Below are 16,217 nucleotides of genomic sequence, written 5' to 3' on the forward strand. Positions count from 1 at the left end.
ACCGAAGTGAGGTTATCAATAAATATTTATAAGTGTCTGTAACGTGCAAGGTCATGTCAGGAAATGTTCAATAGTCTCCAACTCTTCAATCTAGAATGGAGATGGCTACCAAAAAGTACCTTTGGATTCCTAGGACGCACAGAGATTGACTCAGTGGGTTTGGTTGTTATCCTAGCATCTGTTTTTTAAAAGATTCATGGGTGCTTCTAAAGCACAGCAGGGTTTCTGAACCTTTGTTTCAGGATAGCTGAAAAACTTAGAGATGAGACATTAAAGCCCTTGTAGTAACAGTCTTCTAACAGCTACCTCCAACCAGTTCTTTGTTTAGCGTAAGGATTACCTTCACTTAGGGACTTTTTGAACTGTCCAGTGTCCTCCTTTGTGCTCTGATTTTCTTCTATTTTGCATTATTCAAGAAGTTGTCATGTTGCTTATTACTGTTTTTATGAGGGGAATGGTGTTAGGAATGAGGGGTTCTCTTTATGCAACACTCCTTGAGGGAATAGGGACAGCCTTCTTTAATCTTCTAATTTCTATTTCCTAAAATAGTGCCTGCCAGCTAGTGTTTGTGGAATGAATAAATTGAACTGAATGAATTGTTATACATTCTAATGAATTTATCCCCCTTATTTTTCTTCCAGTCTTCCTCCTGCCATGCCACAATGATCTTTGCCTAACATGAGATAAAACTTACTTAGCTACTTTTTTACTTCTTGGTAAGCTCAAGTAATACATTCACACTTTCCAGTAAGACACTTGGCCATCTTACTAATTCACTGGAAGAAAAAGAGGATATATATAACTAAGGATAGGATCTGACATTATTTGGATGTAGCTCCCGTTAGAAGGGAAAGCAAGCAATAGCATGCATAAATTAGATGTGGCATGGCCCAGGATTTTGTCTTTTGATGAAAGTAGGCCATTCCTTTGGAGCTATTTAGTTATGTTACATGAACTCCTGTAGGTAGGGCACAAAAACTAGAAGAATTTTTGGTTTCTAGTGGTGTAGTCAGTATTATCTAGTAGTGTAGTCAGGTTAACATTTTTTTTTGTTGATGTGTAACCCTCACCAGTGCTAGGAGTATAACCCTCCTATTGATAAATCCAGTTGTTATTTTTTATTTCTTTACTTGACTCAGAAACATTTGACACAGTTAACTCCAGCTTTTTTTTTTTTTTTTGAGATGCAGTTTTAGTCTTCTTGCCCAGGCTGGAATGCAGTGGCGAGGTCTCGGCTCACTGCAGCCTCCACTTCCCGGGTTCAAGCAATTCTCCTGCTTCAGCCTCATGAGTTACTGGGACTATAGGTGCATGCCACCACACCCAGCTAATTTTTTATATTTTTAGTAGAGATGAGGTTTCACCATCTTAGCCAGGATGGTCTTGATCTCCTGACTTTGTGAGCCACCTGCCCGAGCCTCCCAAAGTGCTGGGATTACAGGCGTGAGCCACTGCACCCGGCCAACTCCAACTTTCTTGAAACACTATCCCCTTTATTCCTTGTTTTCCTTCCCTCTTCTCTGGTATCCCTAAAATTCATATATTAAAGCCATAACCCCCAATGTGATGGTATTTAGAGATGAAGCCTTTGGGAGGTAATTAGGTTTAGATGAAGTCATAAGGGTAGTTCCCACATGATGGGATTAGTGCCTTTGTAACAGGAGATAGCAGAGAGCTAGTGCTCTCTCTTGAGTTTGTGTTCTCACTCAGTCTGTGCCATCTGAGGACACAGCGAGAAGGCAGCCACCTGCAAGCCAATAAGAGAGCTCTCGCTAGAACTTGCCCATTCTGGCATGCTGACCTTGGACTTCCATCCACCTGAATGTGAGAAAATAATTTGTTGTTTATAACCACTCGATTTATGTTATTTTGCTCTGGCAGCCCCAGCTGACTATTGCACACCCCTTCTCCTTTGCTAATTCCTCTACCACTTCCTGTACCTAAAATACTGGTATTAACATTCTGTTCATTGTACGTTTACCTTTCTTCTCATGCTATACTTTTTCGAGGTGATCTATTTCCATTCTCCAGGTACCACCTTTATGACAAGGACTGGTACAATTTGTATTCCCATTTTATACCTCTTTCTAAATCTAAATATCTAAATCTTCAGTTGTCCCACAGGACAACCCACCATGTTTATAGTTAAAGTTTTTTTTCCATCCAGTGACTCCATGGAGACATTAGTTTATTAGCCCTATTGATTGTATTTCCTTAATATTTCTCACATATATCCACTTTTGTCTCTTTTGCCATGATTTTGACTCAGACAGCTAACTAACCATCCTGGGTTGCTCCAACATTTTTCTAATCGACTGACATCAATAATACTCTTAAATTTATTTATTTTTTTCTAAATAGAGTTTTCTTTAATAGTAGTTTTAGGTTCACACCAACATTGAGTGGAAAGTACATAGTTCTCTTCTGTATTCTGTCTCCAGAAACACACAGCCTCCCCAACTATTAACATCCTGTGGGACAGTGATAACATTTGTTACAATCTATAAACCTACATTGACACATTATTTTCACCCAAAGTCAGTAGTTAACATTGGGGTTAACTCTTGATGTTGTATATTTTGTGGGTTTGGATGAATGTGTAATAACATGTATCTGCCATTATACTGTAGTACAAAATAGTTCCACTGCGTTAAAAATCCTTTGTGCCATCCCTATTCATCTCTGCCTCCTCCCTAACACCTGGCAACTGATCCTTTTATGTCTACGTAGTTTTGTCTCTTTTGAAATGTCCTATACATTCCTATGCAGTGTTCCTATAGTTGGAGTAATGCAATATGTAGTTTTTCCAGATTGGATTCTTTCATGTAGTAGTATGCATTTAATATTCCTCCGTGCCTTCTCATAACTTGGTAGCTGATTTCCTTTTAGCACAGAATAATATTCCGTTGTCCGGACCTACCACAGTTCACCCATTCACCTATTGAAGGACATCTTGGTTGCTTCCAAGTTATGAAAACTGTGAATAAAGCTTCTAGGAACATCTGTGTGCAAGTTTTTGTGTGGACATAAGTTTTCTATTCCTTTTGATAAATATTCCAGAATGCAATTGCTGGAACCTATGGTAAGAGTATTTTTAGTTTTCTGAGAGTTTATTTTTGGAACTTCCAAACTATCTTCCAGATTGGTTGTACCGTTTTGTATTCCCATCAGCAGTGAATGAAAGTTTCTGTTGCTCCACAGCTTCATTAGCCTTTAGTGTTGGCAAATTTCCTGATTTGGGCCATTCTAATGGATGCGTAATGGTATTTTACTGTTTTTATTTGCCATTCCCTAATGATATATGATGTTGACCATCTTTTCATATGCTTGTTGTTTGCCTATTTTCTTTGGTGAAGTGTTTGTTCATTTTTGGCCCATTTTTTAGTCTGCTTGTTTGCTTGTCAAGTTTTAAGAATTCTTTGTATGTTTTGGATAACAGTCTTTATCAGATGTCTTTCGCAGATATTTTCTCCCAGTCTGTGGCTTGCCTTCTCGTTTTCTTGATGTTGTCTTTTACAGAGCACAAGGTTTTTGTTTTAATAATGACCAGTTTATCAGTTGTTTTATTTGTGGAGGATGTCATTGCCATTGTACCTAAATAGTCATTTCCATACCCAAGGTCATCTTGGTTTTCTCTTATGCTGTCTTCTAGGTGTTTTATAGTTTATGTTTTACATGTAGGTCTGTAATCCGCTCCGAGTCAGTTTTTGGAATAAGTGTAAGGGATGTGTCTAGATTCACTTTTTTTGCATGTGGATGCACACTTGTTCCAGCATCATTTGTTAAAAGGACTATCTTTGCTCCCTTGTATTGCCTTTGCTACTATGCCAAAGATCAGCCAGCCATATTTATGTGGGTCTATTTCTAGGCTCTCTGTTCTGTTCTGTTGATCACTTTGTCTCTCTCTCTCTTTTTTTTTTTTTTTTTTTTTTGCCAGTACCACACTATTCTGATTACTATCGCTTTATAGGTAGTCTTGAATTTGGATACTGTCAGTCCTGCAACTTTGTTCTTTTCCTTCAATATTGAATTAGCTATTCTGGATCTTTTGGCTTTCAGTATAAACTTTATGATGGGTTTGTCAATATTCACACAATAACTTGTTGGGATTTTGGTTGGGATTGCATTGAATCTATGGATCAAGTTGAAAAGAATTGACATCTTAACAGTGTTGAATCTTTCCATGAGTGTGGAATATCTCTTCACTTATTTAGATTTTCTCCATTTTTCTTTCATTAGTGTTTGTATTTTTTCTCATACAGATTTTGTACGAATTTTGTTAGAGTTATAATTCAGTTTTTTGTGGTGCTAATGTAAACGATAATGTGGTTTTTTAATAAAGTGTTTTTAATTTGAAACACTTTTTAATTGCTGATATATAAGAAAGCAGTTACTTTATAGGTTAACCTTGTATCCTGCAACCTTGCTATAATTGGTTATTAGATTCAGAAGTGTTTTTGTTAATTTCACACTTTCTACACAGATGATCACATCATCTGCAAAGACACTTTTATTTCTTCGTCCCCTATCTGTACCTTTTATTTTCCTTTCTTATATAGTGTGCTGTTGAAAGGAATGGTCAGAGGGGTCATCCTTGTCTTGTTCTTAATCATAGCAGGAAAGCTTCTAATTTCTCACCATTAAGTATGATGTTAGCTGTAGGTTTTTTGTAGCTGTTCCTTATCAAATTGAGGAAATTCGGCTCTATTCCTAGTTTGTCGAGAGGTTTTTTTTTTTTTTTTTTTTTTTAACCAATAATGGGTATTGGATTTTGTGTTGAATATTTTCTTCATCTATTTATATAATTATGAGATTTTTTTTTCCTCAGTCTGTTGATGTGATGGATTAAATTAATGGATGTAATGTTACATCAGTTGTAACATCAATTGTAATGTAATAGTTTCAAATGTTAAACTAGCCTGTGTACCTGGAATAAATCCAACTTGGTTATGGCATATAATTATTCTTTTTTTCTTTGTATTATTTTTTTTAAGAGACAGGATCTCAGTCTGTCGCCCAAGCTGGAGTGTAGTGGCACAATCATAGCTCACTGCATTCTTGAACTCCTGGGCTAATGTAATCCTCCCACCTCATAATTATTTTTATATGTTGCTGGATTTGACTTGGTAAGATTTTGTTGAGGATTGTTGCATCTATGCTTATGGGCAATATTTGTGTGTAGTTTTCTTTTTTCGTGATATCTTTGTTTGGTTTTGGTATTCGTCTTATTGTGGCTTCATAGAATGAGTTAAGAAGTATTCCCTCTGCTTTTGTTTTCTAAAAGAGATTAGAGAACCGGTATAACTTTGTCCTTAAAAGTTTGGTTGAATTTACCAGGAAACTATCTGGGTTTTGTGCTTTCTGTTTTGAAAGGTTATTAGTTATTTATTTAATTTCTTTAACAGACACAGGCCTATTCAATTTGTCTATTCTTGTGTGGGTTTTGGCAGATTGAATTTTTTAAAGGAATTTATTCGTTTCATCTAGGTTATCAAATTTTGGGGCATAGGATGTCTTCGTTTTTTAAAATTATCCTTTTAATATGTATAAGATCTGTAGTGATGTGTCCTCTGTCATATCTGATATTAGGAATTTATGTCTTTTCTTTTTTTTTCTTAGATAACCTGGATAGAGGCTTATTGATTTTATTGATTCTCTGAAAGATCCAACTTTTAGTTTCATTGTTTTTTTCTCTTTTTACTTCCTATTTTAGATTTCATTGATTTCTGCTCAAATTTTTATTATTTCTTTCGTTCTGCTTATTTTAGTTTGCTCTTCTGGTTGCTTAAGGTGAAAGCTTAGTATTGATTTTAGATCTTCTTCTCTAATATATACATTCAATACTGTAAGTTTTGCTTTAAGTACTGCTTTCTCTGCATCGATAAATTTTGATAAGTTCTATTTTCTTTATATATTTATAGACAATAGAACTTTGATAAGTTCTATTTCTTTTTCTATATATTTATAGATATAGATCTATAAAACTAAATAGTGTATCTATCAATGTGTGCGTGTGTGTGTGTGTGTGTGTGTGTATATTTAGAGAGAGAGAGAGAAAGAGAGACAGACAGGGTCTTAACTCTGTTGTCCACACCACAGTGTAGTTGTGCAATCACAGCTCACTAAAGCCTCAACCTCCCTGGCTCGAGTGATCCTCCTGTCTCAGCCTCCCAACTAGCTACAACTACAGACATGCATCACCATGCTCAGCTGCATTTATTTTATTTTTTATGGAGATGGGGTCTCACTCTTTTGCTAAAGCAGGTCTCGAACTCCTGGCTTCAAGAAATCCTCCCACCTTGGCCTCCCAAAGTTCTGAGATTACAGGCGTGAGCTACTGCACCTGGCCTAAAAATTTTTTTAAATTTCTCTTGAGGTTTCTTTTTTGTCCTATGTATTACAAGTGTGTTGTTCTGTCTTTAAGTATTTTGGAATTTTTTTTTTTTTTTAGCTGTTTGCTGTTAACTTTTAGTTTAATTCTATTTTGGTCTGAAAGCAGACATTCTATGATTTCTTTTAAATTTGTTCATGTGTGTTGTATGGACAAGAATGTGGTCTGTCTTAGTGAATGTTCTGAGTTTATGAAGAATGTATTGGCTGTTTATAGATATAAGTTATATCCAGTTGAATTGCTATTTAGTTCAACTATGTTCTTACTAATTTTTTTTTTTTTTTTTTGCCTGTTGGATCTGTCTATTTATAATAAAGGGATGTTGAAGTTTTCAGCTATAATAGCGTATTCATCTGCTTCTCCTTGTAGTTCTATTAGTTTTTGCCTCACATGTTTTGCTGATTTGTTATTAGATGAATACACATTAAGGATTGTTCTGTCTTCTTAGACAGTTTACCCCTTTATCATTATATAATACCCCTTTTGGTCTCTGAGAATTTTGCATGCTTGAAGTCTGCTGTGTCTGGAATCAATATAGCCACTCCAGCTTTCTTTGGTTTAGTGTTAGCACTGTACGTCTCTCTTCATTCTTTTATTTTTAAACTATATTTGTTTTTTATGGTAAAGTGGGTTTCTTGTAAATAATATATAGTTAAGTCTCTTTTTTTAATTCATTCAATCTCTGTTCTTTAATTGGTGCATTTAGGCCATTGATGTGTAAAGTGATTATTGATATAGTTGGATTAATATCTATCATATTTGTTACTGTTTTCTATTAGTTGCCCTTGTTCTTCATTCCCATTTCTTCTTCTTCTCTTTCATGGCTTTAATTGAGCATTTTATGTTATTTTTATCTCTTTTCTTAGACTGTAAAGTTTTTTGGGTTTTTTTGTTTGTTTTTCAGTTGTTAACCCTAAGTTTTGCAATATATTTCTACTTTCAAATAGCCCTGTTCACTTCACAGGTAGTGCAAGTACCTTATAATAACAAAATATTCCTAAGTTATCCTTCCCATGTCCCTTGTATCATTTTTGTCATTCATTTCACTTGTCCACAAACTATAGGTATCAAATACATTGTTGTTCTTATTTTGAACAAACTTTTGTTAGATCAGTTAAAAGTAGGAAAAATTAAAGTTTTTATCTTCTTCATTTCTTCTCTCTCTTTCTTTATATAGATCAAAATTTCTGACCTATATTAGTTTTCTTCTTTCTGAAGAACTTGAAACATTTCTTGCAAGGCACGTCTACTGGCAACAAATTCCTTACTTTTATTTGAGAAAATTTTTCTCCTTCACTTTTGAAGGATGTTTTTGCAGGATATAAAATTATACATTGGTGGGTTTTTTCTCTCAATAATTTAAATATTTCATTTCACTTTCTTTTTGCTCACATGGTTTCTGAGGAGAAGTTAATGTAATTCTTGCTCTTCTGTAAGTAAGGTGGTCCCCACCCGTCGACATGTGACTTCTTAAAGGTTTTTGAAAAATCTTTGATTTTCTGCCTATGTGTAGCTTTGTTTGTTTGTTTGTTTGTTTTTACATTTATTCTGCTCAGTGTTCCCTGGGCTTCCTGGATGTGTATCTGACATTAATCTGGGGAAATTCTCAGTGAATATTTCTTCAAATATTAGTTCTGTTCTGTATGTGGTTTTATTATTGTTTTTTAAATCTAGTCCAGTATTTTGTTTTTATAAAGCTTTCTTTATCCTTGCATTTCAGTTTTGGAAGTTTGTATATACATATCCTTAAGTGCAGCGATTCTTTCCTCAGCTGTTTCCAATTGACTAATGAGCCCATCAGATGTAATCTGTATTTCTGTTACAGAGCTTTTAATCTCTAGCATTTCTTTTTGATAGCATTTCTTTTTGATTCTCGCTTAGAATTTCCATCTCTCTGCTTACATTACTCATCGTTTCTTACTTGTTGTCTACTTTGTCCATTAGAATCCTTAACATGTTAATCATAGTTTTAAAAAAAATTGCTGGTCTGATACTTCTAGTGCTTCTGCCACATTTGACTTTGGTTTTGATGTGTACTCAGTTTCTTCAAACTGTGGTATTTCCCTCTTAGTAGGCCTTGTAATCTTTCTTTGATAGCCAGACATGATATACAGGATAAAATGAACTGCAGTAAATGGGGCTTTAGTGATATAATGGTAAGGTGTTGGGAAGAGTATTTGAAGGAGTGTTCCATGGTCCTATGATTAGGTCTCAGTCTTTTAGTTTGTCTTGGACTGTGAACTTCACAATTTTCTCGCCTTAGGTGGGACAGGATGGCTAGACGGAGCTGGAGTTTTTTATTTTCATTCTCCCATAGGAAAGGCTAGAGAGGGCTAAAGTTGGGTATTTCTCTTCTTCTGGGTCATTTGGTCTCTAATAAAACCTCAATAACATAAACTCTGGGAAAACATTTTCTCTTGAGGAGCAGTCCTTTTTAAGAAGAGAGTGCTCTAGTGTATTTCACAATGGGTATTTTTCCTTCCCCCTGCCTGAAGCACAGGGGGATTTTTCTCAGATCTTCACTGTGAGAAGCTGGTGTAGTTCCTGAAGATAAAACTCACAAATGTGTGAGGGACCCTGCTGTACGACTCTCAGACTTGTCAAACACTGAACCCCCAGCAGTTTGTTAATTACATTTCCGGTTTTCCTACCCTGGCACTGGCTCTCATGGAGGTTTCTCTTTGTGGGTTTCTGCTCCAGAAAGTTGTGATTTTCTGTACCTGGGTTGTCTGTCTCTCCAATTTTGGGGGCAATGATTTGCCCTGTGACCTTACTAATATGATGGATCTAAGAAGAGTTGGTTTTTCAGTTTGTTCAGCTTTTTACTTGCTCTTAGGACAGAGTGAAGACTTCCAAGCTCTTAACATTCTGGGCCAGAAATTGGACCAATACTGTCCTTTTATTGTCTCTTCTCTACACTGCAAGCAACCATGGTGTTTCTCAAAAACACAGATGTGATTAGGTCATGTCTGTAGTTGAAACATCTCATTAACCGTAGCGTAAAATCCAAACTTCGTGATTTGGATAACAAGGTCTTTGTTATTCAGCCTTGGTTTATTTTTCTCTACTATCTTTTATGTTTTCACTTTACTGTTATGCTGAGCCATTGTGTACTTTATCCAGTTTTTAGTATCCTGTGTTCTCTCTCTTTCCCTCCTTTCATCCTTTGTTTGCCTGATACCCACCAAGTTTTTAGGTTTTACCTTAGAAACCATCTTTCTTATGACAGCCCACCTTGACTCTCCTGAGACCAGTCCATATCGCCTTCCTGAGTTTTTTCTGGTATAGAATCACAAGTGATTCTCAGAGTAGATACAATTAAAGGCCTCTGATGTAATTTATTGGCAGCCTGAAATATTTACTATGCTTGTAGTAATTATGAAAGACCTCCTAAAGCTTTTGCCAACTGTGTTTCTACTTGACAGTTAAACTCTCATGTGGAAAAGTTATATTATGGAGAATCTTTTGAAGGGTGTTGATAGTGTTTGGCTCTGCGTCTCCACCCAGATCTCACATCAAATTGTAATCCCTGTATGTTGGAGGATCTAAGAAGATCCTCATGGTGGGAGGTGATTGGATCATGGAGGCAGATTTCCGCCTTGCAGTTCTCGTGATAGTGAGTGAGATCTTATGAGATCTGATGATTTAAAAGTGTGTGGCACTTACCCCTTCTTGCTCTCTCTCTCTTTCCTCCTGCCATGTGAAGAAAGTCCTTGCTGCTGCTTCTCCTTCAGCCATAATTGTTAGTTTCCTGAGGTCTCCCGGTCATGCTTGCTGTTAAGTGGAATTGTGAATCAATTAATACTGTTCTCTTCATAAATTACCCAGTCTCAGGTAGTTGTTTACAGCAGTGTGAGAACGGTCTAATACAGACATAGAATCCATTTGTTTATAGTGTTCAATGTTTATTCTTACGTACAGTCAAATAAGCAAATTTGTGTACTGACAGAGTAGCTGCTTGCAAGAATTAGTGCCCGAAACAGTTCTCATTGACTTTGCAAGTACTCTTTAGTCCCATATATTTTAAATACTGGAGAAACCCATGTAAATTAATAAATTAGCATTGTGATTTGTATGACTACCTCGTGTGCATTTGATTAGTGTGAGTTAGCAGCTACTCTCCTGTGGATGCACTAAGTCAAATTTTTGAACTTATAATGCATGTTGAGGTCTAAATACTGTCATTTAGAGGTGCTGATTACCTTATTATTAAATATATTACATGATGATTATACTGAGGTACCCTTCTTTGTCACAGGTGCTAACAAAGCTATTGGGTGTGTGTCTCCTTCTACTTTATGTCCTCTTCCACCCAAGTGCATCTGATTGAATTTACATGTTTAATACACTTACAATGCTGTGTTACTCTATAGTTGTCCACTCAGTTCTTTATTACATATTTGTCAATTCCAATTGGTCTTGGAGGAAATCTAAGCTATTGCTAATGCGAATTGTTTTGCACATTTTGATTGTGTCATACAGGGTTTTGTTCATTAGTAGGATCTGTTGAGTTTACTTCTTTTTGGGGGGAGGGGTGGGGACAGAATCTCACTCTGTTCCCCAGGCTGGAGTGCAGTGGCATGATCTCTGCCTACTGCAACCTCCACCTCCCAGGTTCAAGATATTCTCATGCCATGGCCTCCTGAATAGCTGGGATTACATGTGCATGCCACCACACCTGACTAATTTTTTTAATTTTTTTTTTTTTAGTAGAGATGGGGTCTGGCCATGTTGGCCAGGCTGATCTTGAACTCCTGGCCTCAAGTGACCCACCTGCCTTGACCTCCCAAAGGTTTACAGGCGTGAGCCACTGCACCTGGCCCAAGTTTATTTCTTAAAAACTTTAGTAATTTTTTTGTGGTCAAAGGACATGAAGTTAAAATAAAGGATAGTGTGTTTAGAACTGGCTTTGTAATTAACTTGGTACATAAATCAAAGGAAAAAACCTAGCATGCTTTCTTTGCCTATTTCTCAAAAAATGGGGATTGTGGTGATTACCTACCTTCTGATGTATTTTAAAAATATTCTTAATATTTATGAAGAAACATCAGAAATATCCTAGTTGTTATGGATGTGTAATGAGTTTTTTATTTCACATAGACTTTAGGTTTCATGAGAGGAATGAGTTTGCATCTTACTCAGTTTTTTATTCCTAATTTCTGTCAACATATTTACCATGCAGAATATAAACATTGATTGAACAATTCTCTATGTATTTGATGAACTATTTTAAATAATCTTATATCTTGTTTTTCAGTGCTTTTATTTCTGACATTTATTTAAATATTTTAGTTTTGGAATGAAAATGAACATGGTTGATGATAGAGGAAAATAAATGATTTGAATACAGTTTGTTTTGGGATATGATAATACAGTAAATAAAGTCTCAAAGGCATACTTCATATTTGAAAATAGACATGGTTTTTCTTGTTATAGACTACAGAACCTTTAAAAATTAATAGATATAGTATTTGAAGATAGGTTAAAGATATTTTTTAAACTGTATTTTCAAAATCAGTTCTTTAGGTGCTGGGAATGTGGCTGATCGTGTTTTGGCTCAGCTCTTAACAGAAATGGATGGGATTGAACAGCTAAAGGATGTGACCATTTTGGCAGCTACTAACCGCCCAGATAGGATAGACAAGGTAAGAGAGAAGGCATTGTGGATATTATAAAATCAAGAACTGGTTCATTTGATTTTATCAGGTTTTTGTTTTTGTCAAATTACTTTCTAATCGGTATTTCATTTAGAGGATATTGAAGAATGTGAAGCAGGTTCACTGTGGACTGGTTACCATTTTGTCTGAGTCTGGTAAGACAGAACATTCTTGCATACAAGTTATACGAAGCAAGTTTACCACTTACAGATAGGCAGCAAGATACAACAGAAGCCTAGGATTCATTGCAAGCCAGTCTCTCAAGATTCAGGAAAGCTGCCCAGGGTGAATGGAATCTTGACTGCATGTGCACCACTTGCACTGCAGCTGAGGGCCTCTGGAAGGCACCCTGTTCTGGGTTTTATACACTGAGGATGTGAGACTCACTGGGCTAAAGTGTTGGAGTTTCTAGGGGAGGACTGGAGTAGAACCTGGGCCGTTCCAACCAGTCCCTCCCTGTCTCAGGATGTTGCATTTCCTGCACATGCTACAGTTATTCTTGAGAGCTATGAGCGGGGAGAGAGAACTGGGTCATTCCAAGACCACCCAGAGAGCTGTCCTACAAAGGATCTTAAACTCAAGGAAATTAAGAGAACAAAGGAAAGCTTTTATTTACATTTTTATTTCTTATGGTTCAGTAAGGACCATTTCTTGTGATTCATAACTCTTAATATCTACTCCCCCATCCTGTATCTTATAACATATTTCTCTAGAGAATTGAAGTTTTAGATTTCTTTGGAATTCTTTGTTTCATCTAATTTATTCTTCCAGAGTTTTCAACATTTTCGTCTATATGAAGGTACATTCTAGCTATTTAGCAAGACTCCAGTTACCATCAACATGGTAACTTTGAAGAAGTACTGTCCTGATTGTTGTTTTTAAAGCAATTAGAATAAAAATAATGGATTCTTCTATTTTTTTAAATAAGTTACTCAGGCTGTTACATTAAATTAAGTAGTATAGGTGCAAAGCCAATCCTTTATTTATTTATTTATTTATTTATTTTTATTATACTTTAAGTTCTAGGGTACATGTGCAGAACATGCAGGTTTGTTACATATGTATACATGTGCCCTGTTGGTGTGCTGCACCCACCAACTCATCAGCACCCATCAACTCATCATTTACATCAGGTAGAACCCCCAATGCCATCCCTCCACCCTCCCCCCTCCCCACAATAGGCCCCGGTGTGTGATGTTCCCCTTTCTGTGTCCAAGTGATCTCATTGTTCAATTCCCACCTATGAGTGAGAACATGCGGTGTTTGGTTTTCTGTTCTTGCGATAGTTTGCTAAGAATGATGGTTTCCAGCTGCATCCATGTCCCTACCTTTTTTATGGCTGCATAGTATTCCATGGTGTATATGTGCCACATTTTCTTAATCCAGTCTGTCACTGATGGACATTTGGGTTGATTGCAAGTCTTTGCTATTGTGAATAGTGCCACAATAAACATACGTGTGCATGTGTCTTTATAGCAAAAGCCAATCCTTTTAAACTGTTACTACCACTTTTTCCGTAGGTCATAATTTAATAAAGGAGTTCAGTAATTTAAGTGCCTCGTTTATATCTAATATGTAATATTTTATAAGGATTTAAGTTGAGTAAACATTTGCTCTCAGAGCATGAACCAGTTTCCCTTTTTTGTTGTTGTTAGCATTATTGCCTTGTGTATGACTTCATGAGCTACTTTCTTCCTGTGTACATATACACATACTTTCAGTTTTTAAAAATGTGATTTTTAAAAAAGACCCCTTTGAATGTAATTATTATGTGGCAAGAAAACCTTGCTTTGGTTAGGTATTTTGCTATGTGATAAAGATCCTTTGGTTAAATGAAGGAAAGCTTTGGACCTTAAAAAAAAATTCCCTTACTGATGTGGTATTTTATTAGAAGATAGGTGAGTTCTCAGTATTTATAGAAACTGGGTTGGTGTTAAGGCATCTCTGAAGTCTATGTAAAGTATAAGACTATATCTTAAGAAGGACTGTAGAAACTGCTGAAAGAGCCTTAAAGTTTACCTAATTCTGCCTCTGGTTTCACAAATAAAGGTGCTGAATCAAAAATCTTTCTCCTGGTAAGAATTCATTGTATTTTTATGATATTTATTTCCTGGTTTCCCTGTGGTTAATGAGCTCTAAAATGTCTTAGGATTTTTGTCACTACGGCCTAATCTGATAGTAGCCTTCTTTGACTTCCTAATGTTGGATGTCCTCGATATTAGATATATTTCTTGAAGTAGGATGTAAGGCTTATAATAAACTTAACTGCATTTTTCTAAATCAAGCCGTCTGACTTGCCCTGTTTAGTGCTTGCGTTGTTGTTTTCTTGCTGTGTAACAAATTACCCCAAATTTAGCAGCTTCACACCCATTTGTTAGTTCACATTTCTTAGGTTAGAAGATGGGCACCTTATGACTAGTTTGTCTGCTCAGGATTTAAACTAAAGACCGAAAACACAGTGTTGGCTAGAGTGCATTCTCATTAGGAGTTCATGTTTCTAAGCTCACATGATTGTGGCACAACTCACTTGTGATTGGGGCTGAGGACTAAAGACTGAATTACCTTACCTGATGTCAGCTAGGAGCCACTCTTAGCTCCTGGAGACTACCCACGTTCCTTGCCACACAGCCTCCTCCACCATCAGAAACAGTAATGGAAAACTCCATTATGTTTTATCCCTGTCACACTGCAAATTTCCTTTGCCAGGAAAAGTCCTGTCCTTTTGGAGCGCTTATCTAATGAGGTTAGTCTTATTGAGAAAAAATCTCTGGACCTTGAAGTCAGCTGATTCAGGATCCTGCAAAAGCCCTTCACAGTAGCACCTAGATTAGCATTTGATTGAATAAGTGGGAGGAGAAGGTATGTTTCTATCAGGGTGATACAGGACAGGCCGGCCCCAGAATTGGGGCATAGCCTAGGAGGGTTCTTGGCTACACCCAGGAAAGAATTCAAGAGCCTGCTGGTGGTGATAGACAGCAGTCTTTTATTGATTGGTGCTGCCCCTTGTAGTGCAGGGCTGACTCATAGGCAGTGCACCCAGAGTTGGCAAGTTATGGGCTTTTGGCAACTGTATTTATACTCACTTATGCCTACTTTCATTTACACGCAAATTAAAGGGTGAGTTAACACAAATTGAGTCTACGAAAGGGTAACTTCTGGGTCACTGCCATGGAAAGGGGTGGTAACCTTTGAGTCGCTGCCATGATATTTGTTTACTGCCATGGTTCTGGTGGCAATGTCTTATGCCAATGAGCATTGAGCTCCGCTAGAGATTGCTTTTATTGCCATCTGCTGGCTTTGGCCAGTTTCTTCACTTTGCCCCATCTGGACTAGATCTTATTTTGTTCAGCAGAGTTTTCACCAGAAAACAAGTCCTGTTGGTCTCCTACCTCATGCCCCGCCTCAGATTAGAAACTCCTCCTTAATCTTAAAGGGCTGCAGATGGGCACAGGTCTATCTTCTGTGCTTCCTGCCGATTTTATAAACATAGGCACTGCCTAGCATGGGAGGAATAAAAATCTCCAGATACCTGATGTAAGGAGCCCAACAGCAGGATGTTTTCATTTTCTGGGTCAGAAGATAAGATGAATTGGAAGCCTTGTGCCAGCATCATCTTTATGTTGACTTTAGAAGATACAAACTTTACTAGGAAGTTAAACAAGAAAATTATAATTAGAAGGAAGAGAAAACTTAATGCTCCTATGCCCACCCACAGCATCACATTATTTATCTGTGTGTTTGTGAAATAATAGCTTTAAGTCTTCTAGAGGTTTGTGAGGATTACTTATGGTGTCTTCCTCTTATACCTGCAGGGACTTATAAGAAACAGGTTTAATCCTGGACAGCTGTACCCAGCTAGTGATCCTCTAATGTTTGATAGCAGTGAAGGTCCTTAACAATACCTGATAGGGGTCCTTCCATTTTGGGTTGTAATTGATCATCAGGGGATCTTTCTTTTTAAGTTTTTACTAAGACTAAGTCTGGTTAAACAGAGGAACTCTTTTTTTCTTTGTAGGAAAGGACAACATTTTATTTTCATAATTTTGAAAGGCCTTTTGAACCTGGCCTAAATTCCAAGAGCAGGGGTGGCATAGTGAAGTATGTCCAACTCACTATTTCCCATCATGGCCTGAATTAGTTTTTTAGGTTTCTGTAGGATTTCCTTTGGC

General features: G+C 36.7%; 1 protein-coding gene across 5 annotated transcripts in view; it reads left to right on the forward strand.

The window, feature by feature from the left end:
* Positions 1-16,217, forward strand: part of AFG2A (AFG2 AAA ATPase homolog A) — a 368,649-nt gene that overhangs the window by 127,201 nt on the left and 225,231 nt on the right. For all 5 annotated transcript variants that reach the window (XM_073017613.1, XM_037991604.2, XM_073017614.1 and 2 more), the window contains exon 14: positions 11,910-12,036. In XM_073017613.1, the coding sequence (XP_072873714.1) occupies positions 11,910-12,036 (127 nt within the window). The remainder of the gene's footprint in view (positions 1-11,909; positions 12,037-16,217) is intronic.

This window comes from Chlorocebus sabaeus, chromosome 7, assembly GCF_047675955.1.
Source record: "Chlorocebus sabaeus isolate Y175 chromosome 7, mChlSab1.0.hap1, whole genome shotgun sequence".
NCBI classification, from domain to species: domain Eukaryota; kingdom Metazoa; phylum Chordata; class Mammalia; order Primates; family Cercopithecidae; genus Chlorocebus; species Chlorocebus sabaeus.